General features: G+C 34.8%; 2 protein-coding genes across 4 annotated transcripts in view; one reads left to right on the top strand and one right to left on the bottom strand.

Annotated features, from left to right (window-relative positions):
* Positions 1 to 1,801: 1,801 nt before the first annotated feature.
* Positions 1,802 to 19,318, top strand: LOC129259438 (neuronal acetylcholine receptor subunit beta-3-like). The gene is made up of 9 exons (XM_054897729.2): positions 1,802 to 2,012; positions 5,988 to 6,145; positions 6,617 to 6,661; positions 7,778 to 7,887; positions 10,050 to 10,202; positions 12,112 to 12,479; positions 15,123 to 15,380; positions 16,745 to 16,845; positions 17,302 to 19,318. The coding sequence occupies exons 1-9, from the start codon at positions 1,952 to 1,954 to the stop codon at positions 17,437 to 17,439; spliced, it is 1,392 nt and encodes a 463-aa protein (XP_054753704.2). The 5' UTR covers positions 1,802 to 1,951; the 3' UTR covers positions 17,440 to 19,318.
* The window catches only part of LOC129258920 (dynein axonemal heavy chain 5-like), a 99,084-nt gene continuing 96,405 nt past the window's right edge, over positions 19,018 to 21,696 (bottom strand). For all 3 annotated transcript variants that reach the window (XM_064098517.1, XM_064098518.1, XM_064098520.1), the window contains one exon: positions 19,018 to 21,581. In XM_064098517.1, coding sequence (XP_063954587.1) covers positions 21,298 to 21,581 — 284 coding nt within the window. In that variant the 3' untranslated portion in view covers positions 19,018 to 21,297. The remainder of the gene's footprint in view (positions 21,582 to 21,696) is intronic.

Raw genomic sequence — 21,696 nt, 5'->3', positions numbered from 1 at the left:
CGCTCAATTACCAGCTATAGGCCTATTGACCTTATATAGAGACATTTTAAGGACTGTGCCATTAAACGTATATGTAATGTATCTCACTGATCAAATGATGCGAGCGCGAAGCGCGAGCTGAAAATTTTTGAAATTCATACCTAAAAAGGGTCAAAATAAGCTATTAAATTTAAAAAAAAATACGTATCTGTCTCGCTAAACAAACAATGCGAGCGCGAAGCGCGAGCTGAAATTTTTGTATTTATTGACCCCAAACAGAGACAGTTTAAGGATTATCTTTTAGAAATCAAATAAGAGAATACATATCTCACCATACTCATCTAATTTGAGTGCCAAGCGCTTGCTGATTTTGTTAGAAAACATGAAACACCTTTTGTAGTCATTGTAATCATGATTAGAATACGCATCTCACTAATCAAATATTGCGAGCGCAAAGCGCGAGCTAAAAATTTAGGAAATTCAGACCTGAAGAGAAGCATTCTAAGGCTTGTTTGTAGGAATTTATGAAGACCATACGTACTTCACGTACAAAATGATGCGAGCGCGAAGCGCGAGCTGAAAAATTTTGTATATATTGACCCCAAACAGGGACATTTTAAGGACTATTTCTTTTTTTTTAATCCATTAAGAGTATACATATCTCACCATAGTCATCCAATGCGAGTGCCAAGCGATTGCTGATTTTGTTAGAATCACATTCAAACACATGAAGAGCTTTTTGTAGTCATAGTAATCATGATTATCATACGCATCTCAGTAGCGCAAAGTGCGAGCTGAAAATATAGGAAATTCAGATCTGAAGAGGGGCATTCTAAGGCTTGTTTGTAGGAATCTACTATGACCATACGTATTTCACTAAACAAATGATGCGAGCGCGAAGCGCGAGCTGAAAATTTTTGATATTTACATTAGAAAAAGAGACATTTTAAGGACCGATTTCAGGGAATTCATGAAGAGCAGACAAATCTCATCAATCCACTAATTCGAACGTAAGCACGAACACGAACAAAGATTTTTTTTATATACAGACCTTAAAATGGGGCTATCACTTTAAGTAGTCATGAAAAGAAGCATATGTCACTACATAAAACAATAATAACTTGAAGTGCGATGATATATATTTGGTGCATATTGACTTGAAAACAGGACGTTTTGGTACAACATGATTGTACATGTATATCTCGTTAAACAGACAATGCTATTACCAGGAATAATGAACAAATAGGCCCTGAGCACATTATGTTTCATAAAGTAATGAAAAAAAATAATTCTTATGTAATATAACACAACATATAATATAATATAACATTATAATGTACAATAAATTCTTCTCCCTCTTTTTCTCCCTTCTCTCCCGTTTTTTTTTTTTTTTTTTTGCCAGCCGATTGGGGGGGGCACGTGCCCCCCATGCCCCCCCCGTAGTTACGCCACTGTATATATATATATATATATATATATATATATATATATATATATATATATATATATATATATATATATATAATCATTAAGTTGTTCAGTGCCGTAGCTTCATGTATTCAGACTACCTCGATGTTTGATAAACAGACCTTATAACCCACTTTGCATTACGAGCTAGCTGGGTAATGGCAATGCAAAATCACCATTTTTAGTGGGGAACAAGCCAGCCTTAAAACAAACAGTTGAAACGCGGGAACGAGCGTAATCGTTCTCTCATGGAAATTTGCTTGCTTTCAACCCAATACTACCCGTCCATTTCTATCTTCGTCAATAAGTCAGACTAGTCCGTGTTTATACAGGCGTGGATCGATCCTCTAACACCAGTATCCATAGTATCACACTCACTTTGCCATCTAAATTCTTTTTCTCCCTCTCGACAACCGAATCGCTTTTTCATGAGCAGAAACACAACGAATAGGAATCATTAGAGTCGCTAGCTGTTTCTTCCGAAATAAGCGTATTGGGGATTATCATGGATAAGCTCTTTATCTTTTTGATTTGCATGTCGTTTTACTTGAATTTGGTTTATGGTGGTAAGTATATAAAAGGATTACTTTTATCCATATTTTGTTTATCACATCTCCCCATCATTATCGATCACTCTCAAACTCATTTTCTCTATTTTACTTTCCCTTATAGAAATCTTATCTCTTATGTAACTGTGCCTTTGCATGGTTAGAAATAAAAATTTGACACTGATTTTTTATTATTATTATTTATATATTATTCATGCATACGTGTACATGGTTGCGAAATTTTATCATATTCCGTGCATCAGTGTACATTCGATTTCATTTATAGCATTAGAACATAATTATGGTATATCAATCTCTTATATATTTTTACTTTTGGTATCGCAAGAGTGTTGACATGACTAATATTAGGACCGATGATGCGATTTTCTGTCCCTTTCAACTCTTCGCTACAGTTTTATGTAGGCTTATTAGTATGATTATTTAGATGAGGATATGAAGTCTAATGGCAAAGATGACAAATACTGTTATAATAATGATGATGATGATGATGATGGTGATGAGGATGATGATGATGATTATGATGATGGTGGTGGTGATGATGGCGATGATGATGATGATGATGATGGTGCTGCTGCTGCTGATAATGGTGGTGGTGGTAGTGAGGATATTTATTTTTTAGTTCATATACGATGTATCATCCATTAATAAAGAAAATTTTCCAATTATATCCAATATTTGAATTACAATTTTGTTATGAATGCTAACTATTATGATCGAAAATGTTTACTTATTCTTATACAATGTTCTGATGTTTAAAAATATTATACTTGTACACATTTTGTTATGGAAATGTCAAATGAGGAAAGAAAATCAAATTAAAACAAATAATATTAATGATTATTAATTAAATAAATCGTTACTAAATAATACTTCTGATTTCATAAAGGGAAATACAATTTTTATCAGTAAAAGATGAGAAAAGACAAAATAAAAAGCACACACATTGCTATTGGCCTGAACTAAAGCTATGGTATCTTTTTACTTTATGGGCTGTGGCCATCTGTAAACATTCTCAATTTTTACATCTGGGCAAATTGTTGATTATACACAAAATTTTATCGGTATAGCAGACAGTGAGATAAATAGAATAATATAAAATAAAGAAAATATTAAAGATCGGATAATCTTTTAATTATCATTCTCATTTCCATTTGGCCACACAGCAAATAAAATCAATATATATCCATGTGTATCTTTTCTTGGGTATTGGAAATCCTAAGCTTGACCTTCTTTAAAGATGGGACTACAGGGAACAGGGTCTAGGGTAACCACCCTTTCCATGATTTGTGGAGGCATAAAAGTAGAGGATAAAAAGAAATGGGGAAGGGGAGAATTGTGAGGCGATGACTTGGTTATCTTTCCCTTATCAAAATACTGTACCCTGTTGAAGCGCAGCCGGCCCTGCAAGTATTGATTCTGTAACTTCAGAAATAGTTCACTTATCAGTATTTTCTGATGTTTTATTTTAATTATCAAATGCATAGTTACAAAATTCAATTAAAGTATTGTTTGTGGTCAGGAAATCATTAGTACCATGAAAAAGAATACCGTTCCCTCAAAGTCATTTGAGTTTTAATTTGTAAATACTGTTTAAAGAGATTGTCCAGTTTTTTTTCATTCATTGTTTTTCTTATATTTTGCACCTTTTGTTCTAAGATATAATTTTGTAGTAAATATTTTCATTTTACCCAATGCATGATGGATAGCCATAAAATGTTAACTTTATAGTTCGTGGTGTCACCCTTCTGATTTTGTGACTTTAATATAAACTGTATATATATAATATAACTAGAACTAACTAATCAATATGCATCTTGATGTGTTAGAGGTATAAGACGTTCGGTAATACCTAATGCTGCGATTCTTTGTGAAAAAGAAGCACGAAATATACTTTACAATACTAAGTCTTGTTTCGAAAAAAAAAAAACATTTTTGTTTATAATGTTACTCTCAGGATATCATAAATGTTTTTATTTAATGTTTCTTCATATACCTCATCAAGGATGAATCAAATATGATGCGTCCAATTATAAAGTTTTCTGTTATATACCATACAGGCCATGATAATTGCTCGTTACGTTGTTACTCACACCTAGTCTGCTGTGCAAACCTTTCACTCGAGTTAAGGGTCTGAATCTGCAGCCTATAATGCCTTGTGTACTGATCGAAGGCCCTCTCGCTCAACAGCAAGTTTTGTATGTGCTAGTCTTTGCGTGGACACCCACTTGTTGATGTTTTCAATCAGGGTCTGTACCTGCAGACTAGCTCCCATCCCACCTCTCTTTATTTCTACCCCCTCTCTTTTCCTTTCTCCTCCCTCTCTCCCTCCCTCTGTCTCTCTCTCTCTCCCCTCTCTCCCTCTTTAATTCCCTTTCTCCCACCATTTCGTCAATCCCAATTTTGCTGTTCAACTTGATACTTAATGGAGCATCGATTCTCCATTCAAGGTCAATTACTTCGCAATTACATCGCAAATTTAAACATTCATTAAATTGTTACGTCATTCGGTTTTTTACCAATAGTACTTTGCTTTACCAATAGTACTTTGCTTTATTGACATAAATAATAAATTATTTCACCCGGATTGAGGAAATGAGCTAATCTGTGATTGGATGTGAAGGATTAAGTAGATAGGTTGATAATATTCAACCTTCATTGTGGCGCCCAAATTAGCTTATATTATTTAGGTTAATTGCTTTTCGATTGCCAATTTGAGAACAAATGTCAAATATTGCATTTTCTGGTTGTAGTTGTCAACCATCATAAAGGCCACCGCACACCTTACGACTGTTCGCGATCCGATTTTGGAACAAATCGCATTTTGCTCATTTTCTGAAAATGTGAATGGAACAAATCATTTCATTTGAAGTAAAAATTAATGGAAAGAATACTAATATAACCATTTTGAAAGATTGCAAGCCTTTATTTTGGAGTAAAGGCCAAATTATTTTCAAATCGTAGCCAATCGTACGACTGCTATGACGTCATTACGACTAGATATTAAATTTGCTTTTATTCTAAGAAGGATAATAGCATAGTCACAGAATTTAACATAGGTATTTGTACGATGATTTAGGATATTAAACAGTAAGATATTCCAAGTCTCAATATTAGCATCAATTTCTACTACGTTTTATATTGAAATCGAGTCGCAGACCAATCGTAAGGTGTGCGGTCGCCTTAAGATTCCGATTTGTCAAAATCTATCTCTTTTTGTTTGTGTCTTTGCCAGGGGAGCGTATCATGTAACAAAATCATAATAGCCATTGGTTGATTGTCAGTGACTATTGTTACAAACTACTGCAATTCCTTGCACCTGATGGTAACGATCTTTTACCTAATTGCCAATAAAGCATGAATGCTTGTAAGCAAGAAACCAGAGGACCGACGGCTCAAGGTCCTCTCCGAAGGACCTGGTAACGAGGATTGATGCCTTACCAAAGGGCACTAGCGCACCAAGTGGGAATCGAACCCGGGTCACCGGAATCCGAAAGCCCCGCTAGTACCGACTCAGCTAGCTATTGCGCCTGCCATCTGGATTGGCTCAAAACAAATGGGTCAGTAAAAATCACTGACTGTTAACTTAAAGTATACATCCAAAGAAAATTCACGAAAGTGATGATTATAGACAAATTATATATGAATGGAAAGGTCTTGTCTTTTTATACACAAATATGTCACTAAAAAGTCTTATTGATGTCGTGGAAATGCAAGAAATGAAATTATTAGAGACCCTTCTCAGCCCCCCAGCCGCCCCCAGACAGACAATAACGCGATCAAATACAGTCGAGAATAATGACGTCACATGATCGACTCACTCAGCTCTCTGTGCAAGCCAGCAGTACACTGATAGCTGATTCACCTTCCTGGTCTCTATTTTTCTTCGAATTTACCGTTTTCTTCATGTATTGTGATATCCGAATTCTGTTTTCTTCAAATCCTTCCATGTTTTATTTCTTTTCTTATTGTTAGATTCTACTGGGAATGTGAGTCTCCATCGTGGGGAAGAAGGGCGTCTGATTCGTCTTCTACTGGATACCGGATATGACGTCAGAGAAAGGCCCTTCGTAGAAGATGGGGGGCCACTTCAATTCAACTTGTCTCTCTTTCTACTGGCAATATCAGATCTAGTAAATATTGTCATTTTCAAATATCTATTCGGATTTAAAGTAGCACATTTCTTTAAAGAGAAATGCGTATTGTATAAGCGATATCGTTTTCGAGAATAAAAGTTGTATATATGTGTGTGTGTATTTGTGTTATTTTGGTTTTGTCAAGTTTATCGTTGGTAAATCATTAATTTTTGCAGCAAATTATAAACTAATATACGTGAAATAAACACACAAAAAACATTTCACAACAAAGCTCTGGCTTTAGACGTTCATGAAAGGACTTGTCGGACGTTTTATCCTAAAAAGGCTGATTATCAGAAAAATATTCCTTCTGTATATTGTATATATGTGTAAGCTAATTAAACCCAAGAAAAGGTGACAAATCTTAACCAAATAACAAATATGGATGGAATACTTTCCTGTTACTATTTTTATATAACATTTGGTGAATGGAATGCATACTTTGTATTATGCTTTTCACTTTTTCAGGACCCCAAGACTCAGGTTCTTTCTGGAGTCTCCTGGCTTGTTGTGGTAAGTGTTCAATACTCACCGAAAATGGAAGTGTATTACAGGGGGCCGTTTCATAAAGCTGTTCGTAAGTTAAGAGCTACTTTAAGAACGACTGGTGAACCTTTCTTACGCGCTTAACCATCGCCAATGAGTATACCATTTTCCACAAGAAAGGATCACCAGTCGTTCTTAAAGTCGCTCTTAGCTTACAAACAGCTTTATGAAACACCCACCTGGTCTAGTTTTATACGCTTCGTTCGAAACATAACACAAATGTCGAAATGGCTAATCAGTATGAAGCTAGGTGCAATGATGTTTAGCCATATTTCATTTTTTTTTACTACATTCGAGTCAGAAATGATTCTGCTATATAGTGCCTATAGTCAAATAACTGAATAAAAGTTTAATCCAGCTTACACATTCAGCTAGTTATTTTATACTAGTGTGTTTTGAGAATTAGATGTATATAGTGAAATTAGTGATAGGATAACACTGCCTCAGTTTGTTTTAGGGCCGGCATGTTTAGTATCATATATATATTTTATACATTTTTGGAATGATTTGTATCATCATTGATTTTAGTGTTATGTGTTTATTCATATACGAATACTGAACATGCTGAATACTTTTTTTAATTTCCATTTCAAAATAAACAAAAAACATAACGGCCTTTATTCTGAATTAACTTAACCCAATTCTAAGTGTGGTAATAAACCGCCATATTTAAACCTCGGTTTAAGTTTCGTATTCTGATAGCAAGGTTTAAGTTAACCCTGGTCTAAGTGTGGTAATAAATCCTCAAAAAGTTAGACTCGCGTAGGGGGTAGTTAAGCCTGGTTTAAATCAAACAAATCATGGCGAACAAATTTTTAGAATTTATGCCTTTTGCATTCAACCGATTCCATAAAATTTGGAAACACACATTGGTCTTTAAGGTAAGGAGGTGTAAGAAACATTGTTGTTTTTTTTTTTGTTGCTTTTTCGGAAATTGTGTTTCCTTAACAATTACCCCCCCCCCCTCCTTCAAATGCATTGCACGCATTTGGATTCCAATCGTCAATGTGTTGCATTTGCCATGTAAACAAAAGAAGTTAAGTTTTGGGGCCTGTATTATCATTTTATTTCTTTCTCCTATAGGACTGGTGTGATGATAGGCTGTCCTGGGATCCGAATGACTTTGGTGGGGTAGACTCTTTTACCGTCAATATCGACAAAACATGGTCCCCAAAATTGTATCTTCAAAACACGTAAGTGATAATGATATATTATATTTTCAACGGATTTAGTGTATCATACAAGTACTGGGAATCAACTTGTTCATACGGCTTTTTGGAATAGCCTTCCTGAAGACATAAAAAATGCACCTCTGTCGAGATTTTTAAAAATCTTCTGGAAACTCTTTTATTTAACTTTTAGCTCTTTATGCGCCTTGAGCTCTATACAACAGTGGATTTGGCACTTTAAAAGTCACATTATTATTTATTATTATTAATATTATTATTTTATTATTATTATTATTATTATTACTACTATTATTATTATTATTTCTTAGAGGCTTTACATCTTATGAAAGCATCCCACTTTATTTTGCAATAAGTCGATGGGCCATATTTGCCAATCGAATGGTCATGTCCAGTGATTAACCCAACGTAAAGATCATTAGGCAAATATATGTACAAAAGGTCGGGCTTTGTAAACCAATACCGTTCGAGAGAATATTAATAGCCGCCTTTATTTGCAAAATCATTGACCTATCCTCCAATGAAGGAGATAGATTTCAAGAAAAGATTGAGTCAGGTGATCACGCGATCGCAATATCACTTTTTCGATTAAACAAGCCTCTCAATGTATGCATCCATAGATGGATTGGGTAGATAAATAGATAGATAGATAACTTGGTATGTAGGTAGGTAGATAGATAGATAGATTGATTTATCAAAGTCACGATAATTCCTTCATTTAACAATGACTTGAACACGTTTCCTCAAACATAATAGTTTTCCCATAATGCATAAATAAAGTTATTCGTGCATTTGTTTCAATGAAGTATGTTAAATTAGTATGATTCATCAGATTTAAACGAACAAAATAAGGCAATTAAAAAGTGTCGTTGAAGTAGGAATGAACTGGAAACTAATTAGAAGAATTTCGTTTATTGAAGAAAAAATGCTTCGTCATATCACTGCTTACATCTAGTCAATTCATCCAAATTCACATGTAGCTATTGGATTACATATTATATGAACACTGGAATTATATACATGATATATGTACTGTTCTATAAGCCCATCCAATTAAGATTGCAGTGGAAATCACAGGCCATCGACAATAGATAGCCCCATATTGACCTTTTAGTCGAAGATGGTGTATTTGACGGTCAATTAGCTGGCCGCATCAACTGTCCAATACTTTATTACTAATGGGTTGAATCGCAAATTTACAAATCACTCGGCTTATCAATCTAACACGGCAAATCCAGGACACATGTGATACAAACAAGAGATACATGGATAATTTGAATTATATTTATACAATTAATTATGTGTGATAAAGGAAATATCTATAAAATCAAATTACATCAGGATCCAAAAGTAAAGGGGGTATACATAACATAACTTTCATATATCATGATGTATAAGCAGTGCTTCATTGATTTAAAGAGGGTATTCGAAGTTTGCTTCTTGAGTGAAAATAAAAAGAAAGAGAGGAATGTAGAGAGACAGACAGATAGACAGAACTAAAGAAAAAAAAGACAGACGGACAGACAGGTGGGAGCATTCAGAAACAAAAATCGAACAAATGAAAGAAAGATAAAGAATGTTTCATAACTGTCATTTTTACTAGATTATGTTAAAATTTCAATAAACACCTGTTTACATTAAGAAAGGATGATAGAAGATATAGTTTGTCCATGTGAGTCATAAGAAGAGATCGGATTTTGAAATTCTCAAACTTTCTTCATGTCTTTTTTTAAGCCTAATTCTTAACATTTTGATTATTCACCAAAGTGTGTTTATTGCTTGAAATTACAAACCCCTATGCAAGAGATGTAGATACGAATGATTTCGATGGACAAAACTGTTCTATGCATTGCAAAAACTCCGGTGTTGATTTAACACCAGCCCAGAATCTATACATGGCCACACCAGAAAAGTATTGAAACAACACCAGTTTGGAATCAAACCGATGCTGTTTTAATACTAATTGGTGTTGTATAAACACCTATCTGGTTTTAGACCAAAACGAAACTGGTGTTGTTTAACACTTCTCTGGTGTGGACATATATAAATTCTGGGCTGGTGTTAAATCAACACCGGAGTTTTTGCAGTGTGACCACCTTCGACAAACCAAATATACCATTTCTACTCACAAATATCCTATTTCACCTGTTCTTGATCTTGTCCTATAGCGTCCTTGATGAACCAGTTAACCCTATCCAGCATGACGTCAGTCAGACTTATATCAGCTATGATGGCAGGGTGCATTTGGAATCACCCTTGATACACCATACATCATGTGACTTGGATCTTGAACGCTTTCCCTTTGACGAGCAAGAATGCTGGTAAGTTTCGTTGACCCTGGGCCCCGTCTTACAAAGAGTTACGATTGATCCAATCAATCTCAATTGTATGGAAATCCATCCTTATCATAATTTCATTCTACAGGAAATTTGCACAATGTCCTTGGTAAAAAAAAAAATCACACTGAATCTTCAAGAGAATGATGAATGTATGAATATGCATCATATCTAGAAGATAGTTTGAACAAATTTGGATTTTGGATGATGACATTGCTGGCCGTCCATAGTTGAGGTTGGTCGGATCAATCGTAATTCTTTTTTAAGACGGGGTCCTGATGTAGAATCAGGGTAGTTTGATTGGGGGGGGGGGGCAAGGTGAGGGCTCCGTAACACAAAGGTTTGCGACGAATTGCAAATATGAAAGAACCGCACTGATTGGTTCCCGGTCAGTATTATAAACTGAGCGCGCATGCAACTATGATCTTGATTGGTCATTAGTATTTAACGATCGATTGCAAACCTTTGTGTTATGGAGCCCTGAAGTTAACGCCAGTTTTGTTTAATTTACTCAGGGATGATAAAGAGATACAAGACCCAGATCACTCTTTTTCGATATTTTTATTTTTTCCCCTTTTCTTTGATCCTGTTTTTTTTTTTTTTTTGTATATTACTTTCAAACTTATGGAGGACACGGTCTTCCAATGCCCACGGCACTTAATTCCCCTAACACGTAGTTATTCGTTGACATTGGATGGAATTTTGGATAAAAAATAAAAGTATCCTAATAAAAAAATAATGATTCATCCATTATTTATCTTCACAATCGTATCGAGTCCGTATAATTATGGTTACGCCCCTCCCCGCTGCAATTGACAGTTAGTAGTTCCCGCATTCGAACCCCGTCAACATTTTAATCAATATAATGCAATCCCAAAATTGGTCCGCAAGAACAGTCAACAGAGAATTACTTATCAACCTTGGGGCTGAATAATATTCATGATCGCTTTTACTATGCTTGACTAAGATGTGCGCATTAAGTGCTTTAAGCTTGATTTACTTTGTGAAAAAATGCACATCAATTTGCGAGGTAAAATCAGCCCAATCGTTAATCGATGTCGCTCGCAAGGAAAGGCTAACACCCTGAATGCATTATGAACGAAAATCGCGGTCACAAAGTTAAACAAGGGATAGAGACTATATATTCCTCTTGAACATCGAGCTGTCATTCTATTAGTCATCCGTGAACAGTGTGGCATAATGAACCAAAAAAATTTAGGGGACAAAGCATGGTGCGTGGGACATTTTTTGTGTGAAAAAGTCAGGGGAGATCGAGCGAGCAAAGATTTTTTCCTACTGGTAGGAAAAACTAATTTGATAGATTTTGGAAAAATAATTTGAAAATAATATCATATGTCACTCTTTCTCTTTCATTTTTTTTTTCATTTTCTACATTTTTCTCAGTGTTAGATTTTTTTTTTTTGGGGGGGGGGATGGCCCCGAATTTTTACCCCAATCTGTAAGCCAGTAAGGTTTGCCAATAGACAAAAATGACTTTTTCGGAGGTGTGAAATTAATGAAAATTGGAAATGAAAGTGACATTAAGACAAACAATATCTAGAAAAAATTATGCAGTTTTGTTTTTTTCAAATGTTTTAAAACATTATTGATTACATTATTCATAATTTTTTTTTTCATGTTTTGAATAAATGAAAAAATTGTTATTATTATTCGCAATTGAAATGATTCGCGGAAATGTGAATATCACGAAATATGGGTGTCCATATTTGCTTCTTTCTCCACTTTTACCGATATTTTCTCTCCTTTGCGTTTTCTTTACTTTTTGGTGTGTGTGTGTGTGAGAGAGAGATGATGTGTGTGCTTAATATTTAAAAAAAAACATATTAATAATGTTTTTTCTCCTTATACCTACATTGTCTTTCATGTTTTATAGGCTACGTTTTACCACACAGAATACACCCGTTCACCTGGTAAAGTTAGATAAAAGCATGACCGTCGTAAATTACCCAAACGTCAGCTCAGAATACAACATCGTTGGCACATCCACCAAATCTGATTACGTCACTTTAAAGGGAAATGTCTCTTACGAGATCATGCAAATGAGTTTCAAGCTCGTTCGGTTGCCGAGGTATTACGTTCAGAATGTGACGTCACCGATATCTTTCCTGAGCTGGTTGTCGATTGTTATTTTCATCATTCCCGCCAAAAGTGGAGAGCGTCTTTCCGCCGCCGTCTCGCTCGTTCTGGGTCTGACCGTCTTCCAGATCGTCGTCACCGACAACCTACCAAAAAACTCAAGAGGTAGATGTGTTTATGATTATTTTTATCGTAAAAAAAGTGTACTCTGGCAATTCATGTCTTCTATGGGATGGTTGGTTAATCTAATTTCTCGAAGTGATAATCATTCCTGCTAATTCGTCGAAATCCCCAAAGTTCGGAATATCATGGGAAAAAACATTGGTTTAAATTTCACCTTTCTGAAAAGGAATCTCCATTCCTCAATTATCTTGTATTAGCGTCCTTGTGTTTTATTGTAGTCCATTAATTATTTACATTTTTTGTCTCACCTGCATAGCAGAGTGAGACTATAGGCGCCGCTTTTCCGACGGCGACGGCGGCGGCGGCGGCGGCGACGGCGACGGCGGCGTCAACACCAAATCTTAACCTGAGGTTAAGTTTTTGAAATGACAGCATAACTTAGAAAGTATATGGACCTAGTTCATGAAACTTGGCCATAAGGTTAATCAAGTATTACTGAACATCCTGCCTGAGTTTCATGTCACATGACCAAGGTCAAAGGTCATTTAGGGTCAATGAACTTAGACCATGTTGGGGGAATCAACATCAAAATCTTAACCTAAGGTTAAGTTTTTGAAATGTCATCATAACTTAGAAAATATATGGACCTAGTTCATGAAACTTATACATAAGGTTAATCAAGTATCACTGAACATCCTGCATGAGTTTCACATCACATGACCAAGGTCAAAGGTCATTTAGGGTCAATGAACTTTGGCAGAATTGGGGGTATCTGTTGAATTACCATCATAACTTTGAAAGTTTATGGCTCTGATTCATGAAACTTGGACATAATAGTAATCAAGTATTACTGAACATCCTGTGCAAGTTTCAGGTCACATGATCAAGGTCAAAGGTCATTTAGGGTCAATGAACTTTGGCCAAATTGGGGTATTTGTTGAATTACAGCCATAAATTTGAAAGTGTGTTGGTCTAGTTCATAAAACTTGGACATAATAGTAATCAAGTATCACTGAACATCCTGTGCGAGTTTCAGGTCACATGATCAAGGTCAAAGGTCATGTAAGGTCAAAGAACTTTGGCCACGTTGGGGGTATTTGTTGAATTGTCATCATATCTCTATAAGTGTATTGGTCTAGTTCATAAAACGTGGAAATAAGAGTAACCAAGTATCACTGAACATCTTGTGCGAGTTATAGTAGTTTTCAAAATCAGCACTGCTGCTATATTGAATCGCGTGATGCAGGTGAGACGGCCAGAGGCATTCCACTTGTTTATTTTATTGCATGGCTCACTTTTATGATAATTGACGATCGATAATGATAAAGACATTAAAGGGATGGTCCGGGCTGAAAGTATTTATAGCTTAATAAATAGAGTAGAATTCACTGAGCAAAATGCCGAAAATTTCATTAAAATCTTATAACAAATAACAAAGTTATTGAATTTTAAAGTTTAGCAATATTTTGTGAAAACAGTATTCATGAATACTCATAAGGTGGACTGATGATAATGATAATAATAATAGCTGGATTTATAAAGCGCTTTTTGCCAGAGGATACAAAGCGCTGCTATTATTACCCCGGCTTTAGCTCGAGTTACCATCACCGATGATGTCACATCCCCACTTGTTCTTTTATATTTTATTATAATTATGAATTTAGGTTTATTCAATGTTATTTCCTCCAAGAACTAGAAAAATTGGATTGACAACTGATTTAGTGCATTAGATATTTATTGCTGCAACTTATTTCATTATAAGGGAGACACATTATTCACACAAGTATGAAAAATGAAAAAATATGATTTTATGTAATAACATAAGAAAACGGAAAGTGGGGATGTGACATCAACAGCCCACCTAATGAATATTCATAACGACTGTTTTCACAAAATATTGCTCTAAGCTTCAATAACTTTATTATTTGTTATCCGATTTGATGAAATTTTCGGCATCTTGCTCATGATTGAATTCTATGTATTAAGATATAAATATTTTCAGCCCGGACCATCCCTTTAATAGGGGGCCTAATGCACAGCAAATTTACACTGAGACCGATAACAAGGAATTTAAATTGTCTTTCTCAACCTAAAAGTGGTTTAGAACTATACACATTTCTATATTAACCTATACATCGCAAAAATGTACCCATGCATTTAAATAAATGGCCATTTTAGCCAGCGTGTGCTGAGGTGCGCACGAGGCAATCCATTTTCCCATTTAATTTTGATTTTATAACAGAGTATGCCTATCCTTTTGTCTACAAAATGATTTCTGATATAAGATTTTATATATATTTTTGTGGAGTTGATAAAAGCCCATTCTTGATACCAATAATAGGATTGAATGATGAATTGGCTGGCCGCACGTACTTCGGCTTACCGTATGTGGCCAGAATGTCCAAGTGTTACAAAGTGCCTACCCCTCATCTTTATCGGATGCTTTTGGCATCGTCTCATCAATCTATTGGCCAAACAATCTCAAATTGGCGCTAACGATATTCAGAAAAATATAAATAAATTGGCCATCTTTATTTAATTCCGCCAGCGTCAAGCGGTACCCATGACAAATTTAGGTGATGTAGCTTCATATTAATTATGGTTCAGTGAACTATAAACGCCATATATTTAATTTGGGAAATTAAATCTGTTGACCCCAATTTTCATTGATTTCCGATTCTGTAGGTAAAACAGCCCCGGTTATATCCTACGTGAGTGATTGTTTCATCATCACGATAGCCGTTGCCATCATGTCGGCTATCGTTATCAACGTCAGTCATTGGAAAGGACGCGTCAACAACGGCGTTATCCGATTCATCTTCTTCGACTGCCTTCGACCGTGGTTGTTGGTCGGTTCTGGCGGGTGCACCAGGAAGAAGGGTACGGGTTCGAATACCCTATCGAATACCAACGTTGAAGATCTGGAAATGAAGGATCATCCAGGCAAGTTATACCCCAATATGCAAAATTCCAAATTTCAGATGTGACATCTAGAAGAATTCCGATAGTTAAAGCAGATATGAACCAATAGCGCCATCTCGACTACTCATACCTGGCCAGTTTCCTTACCCATAATGCTTGTGTAGTCTAGTAATATTGACCCACTTGAATGATAACATGCTAATTAACTACTCAATACATTTATACTACAATAATTATGTTACCAATTAGCAAAAGAAGTACTATTCCTCTCAAAACATTTTAGTTTCTCTGTACAAATACAATTATAGGTCAATGTATTCTATGTAGTATAAGTAGATGTCTGAAAAATGTATATTTTAATGTATTTATAACACACAGTCAATGAGAGACCACACACAGTTCACTCCCCCTTTAAATAATTTATTGATCATGTTGATACTGGCTTTCTGTCTCCATGATGTTCTAATGCTGAACTTGGTATTTAATTTTCCTTTTTTTTTTTTTACATCTTTCACTGCTTTATTGTAAAAGTTTTGTTCTCTAATTTTCTAAAGTTATGTTTAAGTCAGAGGCTGTGCTACTGGAGGCATGGGGCTGCCGCGCCATTATTTCTACCAGTCATATTTGGTTTTTTTTTCTCCCTATCATAATACCTTGGATTAACCTTTTACTAAATTTACATCTTCTTATGCTTCAATTATTCAATTGATACTGTGTTGTCCCTTTTATCTCCAATGTTTTACTTTATTTCACACGTCTGTTTTTATATGTTTCAATTTTTTCTTTATCGACTTTTATTTAATTTATATACATGTTTCGATACTTGACCCAATTTCTATCACCATAATGCCAGTTATTATCACTGTAGTTGAAATATTCTATTCCAAAAAAGTAGACAGCATGATCATTAAATACCGCACTTTTTAAAGCGCGATATTTAAAATACCCTTAAAAATTAATTTCTTTATATTATGTAAAGTTGCGTGTTTAAAATGAAAGTGGAGTGTTAATAAGCTCAGTGACCATCGGTGATTACTTGTCAATTAAAGAAAGTTTTTGAGAACTGTTTTTAATTAATGGTTTGAAGATGATGATGATAAGGCAAGAACATGACATGAATTAAGAACGTTGTCAATAGTAATAAATCGTTTGATGAAATGGACTTTAAAAGGATTCATCAAAGCTACTCGGTGGATATCACGATTTATTGAAACAATTCATTGATCAATTATGAATGCAGGGGGTATTACTCTGTGATAACCCAAGCCTATTTACCCTCGACTGTCGCTAATCATGTCAATATTGATAAAAACTTGATGGCAGAAAATGATAGGTTTATATATATCCAAAGCTTGACCTGATTCCGTTTGAAATTGTCATTTCAGAGAACGCAGTATCCACAAAGGATCACGATAATTCACGCCTGGCGTGGATGAAAACACAGACTTCAAAATGGACTCGATTCGAATTACAACCACAATCTCAGGTATGAGTTTACCTCAAGCCTAATAAATTATTTGATTTGTGCCTTATACCCAGATGTAAGATTGCTAGACATGTTTAACGGCCGGTAAATGAATTGAAGAAATTCATAGTTAAAAGCAATACATCACCAATTGCTTGAGAATTATATTTGAAAAGTAAACAAGACAGATTTTTTTTTCCTTTGTTTAATCTAGACACTATTAAAGAACTCGTACCATGGGTCTTAAGTACCATTGGTGATAAGTGATCATGCATGAAGATTCAATAGCTTCAATTTTTGTCGCTTAATTTGACATCAAATATAGAAAAATATAGAAAATCATGGAAATGAATTGAAAACTAATTGATTTACTAGTAATGCAAATGAATTCAAATAGTTAACAAATTGCTGGAAAACTGTAATTGATAAAATCATTTCATAAGGACTAATTTCAAATGTATCACTTTCTCTTCTAAGGAATCCGAGACGGATGATGATTTTGAAATGATTGCCCGAATCCTCGATCGTATCTTCATGCTGAGTATTCTAGCCACACTTCTTGTCATCTCTCTAAGGTTCTGGATGCTATGTCAGGAGTCCGAATCGAATATTTGAAAATATCTCTGAAAAAAGCTAATTATGTCATCACCAAAGAAATCTGAGCTTTATATATTTTTCTGATATAAATGGGTGGAAATATTGGAAATTTATACCGTAAAAATTAATAGGCCTAATTCTGTAAATAATCATTAACTCTATGCTGGGTTTTTGGAGCTATACTTATACTTGAGGGAGTGAATTCTATCCTAATCTTGTTATGTTAAAAAACAGTAGGTTACTTGTAAGTTGTAAATTAAAGTTATTATCATGTTCATCAAAATTTGATCCCCCCAACAAAAAAAAGTTAAATATTGTTTAGTCGTTATAATCTGAAATATCAAATGTTCACATTTCTATATCATTTTTAACTTACATGTACATAGATGAATTATCAAGTGAAATTTAGAATGTTACATACTTTCATTGACTTCAAAAACACCCTCAGGTATGTTGATATTGGGGGGGGGGGGACCTAAAATTTAACATTTTCTCAATTGAATAATAAGGGGAATGTGGGGCGTCGTGGTCTAGTGGTTGATTCTCATCTTTCAATGTGAGGGACGTGGGTTCAATTCCCAGCCATGATGGCATGTTTTCCTTCAGCAAGAAATCTACCCATATTGTGCTGCACTCAACCCAGGTGAGGTAAATGGGTACCGACATTTACTAATTCCTCAAAAAAGCTGTGAGCACCGGAATAGGTAGACTAGCTTAGCCCGGGTAATATAGGAGCGCCTTGAGCACCTACAAAGGTAGATACGTGCACTATAACGAAATCCTTTTTTTTTTCATATAATATATGATTACAAGGCTTAAACAAATTATTGTACTTTCTTCCGTTTTCTCTCTCTACATTTTCTGTACCATGATACACTCTCATTCGTCTAAAGTAGTAATATTTTTCCTTTACTACTTATACATGTATAGCACATGCGGGATTACAACCTTGGAGACAGTACAATTTTAAGGCTCATTGATCAGTTGACCTTACTTGTATTCATCGGCCCGTATTCTGAAGTCGGGTTTAACTTAGACCCTGGTCTAACTCTGTGCTAAAATTATGGGAAGCCATAATTTCAAAATTTTTTGTTAAGTTGTATGTTTCTTATGTTTACTGTGCTCTTTCCTGATTCATGATGGGGAAGACAATCATTTGTTTATACTTCCTACACAATTATGAATGATTTGAGAGCCAAATGAGCTGAAATATTATATCTCTACTGTTTTTAGTGATTTATGTAACAATTGGCTGTCCATACTTAAACCACAACTTTAAACCTGCGTTTTATTTAAACTCGACTTCAGAATACGGACCATTGGGTGAGAGTTGCAATATTCATGTGGAGTTATGCTTTTTGGAAAGATCAAATTAGCAGACAGGAATACTATTTTGTAATTAACCATTTTAATCGTTATCATTCCTGTTTAAAGCTCAACACATGCGTCAGCATTCTGTGCTTCACAACAAATTCTCTCAGAACAATCACACCAATCTGTAAACTTATATAAATATCATACTCAAAATTACATAGTCAGCACACAACCTTCCCACTAACAAGCACAATATAAATGAAATTGATACTCGGATAGCAATTATATTTCACTCATTTATTAGATTCAAGCAGGCACGATATAGAAAACACTTACACATAGCATTATCATGTGGCAATATTTGGTGCAGAGCAGATAAATATGAATATAAATAAGCTTTTGTCTCAAGGTTTCTTGAATACCACAATTGTGTCAAATAAATTGAAATCACACTTAAACATTTGATAAATACATCTGAATTGATGTCCGACACAAACCAAAAAGAAAATTATAGCCTACAAGATATCAAGTACATAAAAGGTGAATACTATACTATGGCTTCTTTGATAAGATTGTAGAGGCACATTTCCAGTAAATATTAGGGGAGTGTTTCATGAAATACAAGTCAGTGATTTTCACTACTGTTATAAGCTACCAAAATCCTTGCCTCTGATTGGCTCAGAGCAAATTAGTAAGTGAAAATCACTGACTTTTTTGTTCTGTGAAACACTTCCCAGTTTGGTTATTTATCACATATATTAATAAGTATTCTCTTTTCATAAGGATGGAATATAATAGTCATTGGCTCAAGGTGGTTCAGATTATTTCACATTCAATTCATACTTCTACAAATGTCATATTTATACATTTTGAATTGTCATGTCATAATTTTGAAGTTATCGTCGATCTATTCCAATTCCCACACACTACAATTTAATATCAACATTGGACGGAATATACAGGTTTTTTATGAGTATCATGGAAGCAGAATGAGTAAAAAGACTGGACGGAATCGTTTAAATTGGTTATAGCACCCGTGATATCGATACAATGTTTTGACTTATGCATGCATGAAGCAAGTATTATGACCTCATGTGATGCTGACTTTTGAGCAAAGTATACTGACACAGATTTAGCAAAGTCTCTTCGTGTTACATTCCCGATGAGTATGTTTCTTTCAAGCCATGCATGTCATCAAAAAATGCGATGGGGTAAATGGAATTTCGGTTGTAAACTGGTAACATGTATTTTTCATATTTAAAATGTTTGACAAGGTAGGCTTTTAAAAGTATTCTGAGCTAAATTCTTTTAAAATAAATTCTCCAAATTCATTCAATGAACACAACACCTGCCATGAATTGGAAATCAAGACACAGAGGAAACTCTCTCAAATGATTCAAATATGAAGTATGGAACCGTCTTCAAAGAGGATAAACAGTGCAACATCACTCCAAATATCAGACTTGTAACCAAAAACTGTGTTTATGCATCACTGCATACCAAATCATCTGCAAAAAATTCATCATACTGCTGTAAAAATAAAGTAGTACATAAAACACGTGTTTCAACCAAGGCACAATATACAGCATGTACATAAATGTAATATATACTGTAGTAGAAGTTAGAAAGCATAGTGATGTTGAATTCCTGATGGAGTATCGCCTTGCAAAGTACAATTATTGTCAAATAAAAATTAATTATTGCTGATAAATTAAGTGTCATCAGATCTAGTTCATTTGAATAGCCTTGTCAGCTGCAATGTATTTATATCAAGAAAAAAACTGGGAATGGTTTCTTATTTCAGTTGAAAAAATAAAGACTTTTTTCCTGTAAATAGAAATATATTTCTTTAAAACTGCAGTATGAGAATGGTGATAATAGTATGGTGTAATGCTATGTAGGTCAGACCAATGGACTATACAATGGTATATTGTAAATATATGTGAACATTTATTAATTTGTTGATGAAAATAACCCATACTTGTAAAATCGCCCATATATTATATGATCCAATAAAATATAATCTAGCCAGATATTATGAATCCTCTTAGTCATTCAATTCATATCAAGTTTAAAAGTGAATGATTATAATCTCAATATGGCACTTCACAATGACAAAATATATATTGTACCCTGTACATCTACTTATATACACACAGAAAAGCTAAATACTTTTGTCAAATATGTTTTGAAAAGTTTCACGCATTCGCCATTTTGTGTCAAGTGTAACAGTAACAATGAGCCATTGGACCTGGATTAAAAACCTGGAAAAATATTGATTTGACAATACTATATTTAATTCTGTTATTGCTATAAAATCACTCTCAGAATGAAATTTTGTTTAAATGTCCTTTTTTCCCTTTCTAAATGTCTATTCTCACAAATCTTATCATTTCTAGATTGAGCATGAAGTCATTACAGAAATCAAACTTTATGTATAGCTCAAAATATCCATAAGTGTATGTCAACTCCAATAACATGCACAGCACATTAAGGTTTTTACATCTATCTGATCTTGATCCTTCGATAACCTTTAACCCCTCATGACCTTTGGCCCCCTGTCTACTTGGTATCACAGAGCAGAGCCACACCCCTCAGGATCCAATGGTCGGGGTGCTGCACGGTCTTCAGGTACAGCGGGAAGATGTAGGTGAGGTCGGTACGTCTTGGTTTCTTGTAGACTGGGCACTCGTAGAGCCTGGGGTCCTTGCCTCCGAGGGTGTTGATGGCGTAGACGTGGCAGACAGGGAGAGGGGTGAAGAGGACCTTGGGAGGGGGCTCGATCAGCTTGCAGTTACGTCTGTCCCATCCCGCACCGTCAAGGAAGAGACCATGGATGTATACACCTGTAGATGGAGAAGATAGATTAAATCAACAATTTTTGAAATAATTGTATAGCGCATATCACAACTTTCAAAGGATTTTGGATATTGTAAGCATGGCTTTAAATAAGAACTCTAT

This window comes from Lytechinus pictus, chromosome 4, assembly GCF_037042905.1.
Source record: "Lytechinus pictus isolate F3 Inbred chromosome 4, Lp3.0, whole genome shotgun sequence".
Taxonomy (NCBI): Eukaryota; Metazoa; Echinodermata; class Echinoidea; order Temnopleuroida; family Toxopneustidae; genus Lytechinus; species Lytechinus pictus.
This window is presented reverse-complemented; position numbering and strand designations above follow the sequence as displayed.

Coding starts and splice junctions, on each gene's coding strand:
- LOC129259438 (XM_054897729.2), top strand. CDS start 1,952: ATGGATAAGCTCTTTATCTTTTTGATTTGCATGTCGTTTTACTTGAAT. Junction 6,662..7,777: donor GAGTCTCCTGGCTTGTTGTG/GTAAGTGTTCAA, acceptor TTTCTCCTATAG/GACTGGTGTGATGATAGGCT. Junction 10,203..12,111: donor TTTGACGAGCAAGAATGCTG/GTAAGTTTCGTT, acceptor CATGTTTTATAG/GCTACGTTTTACCACACAGA.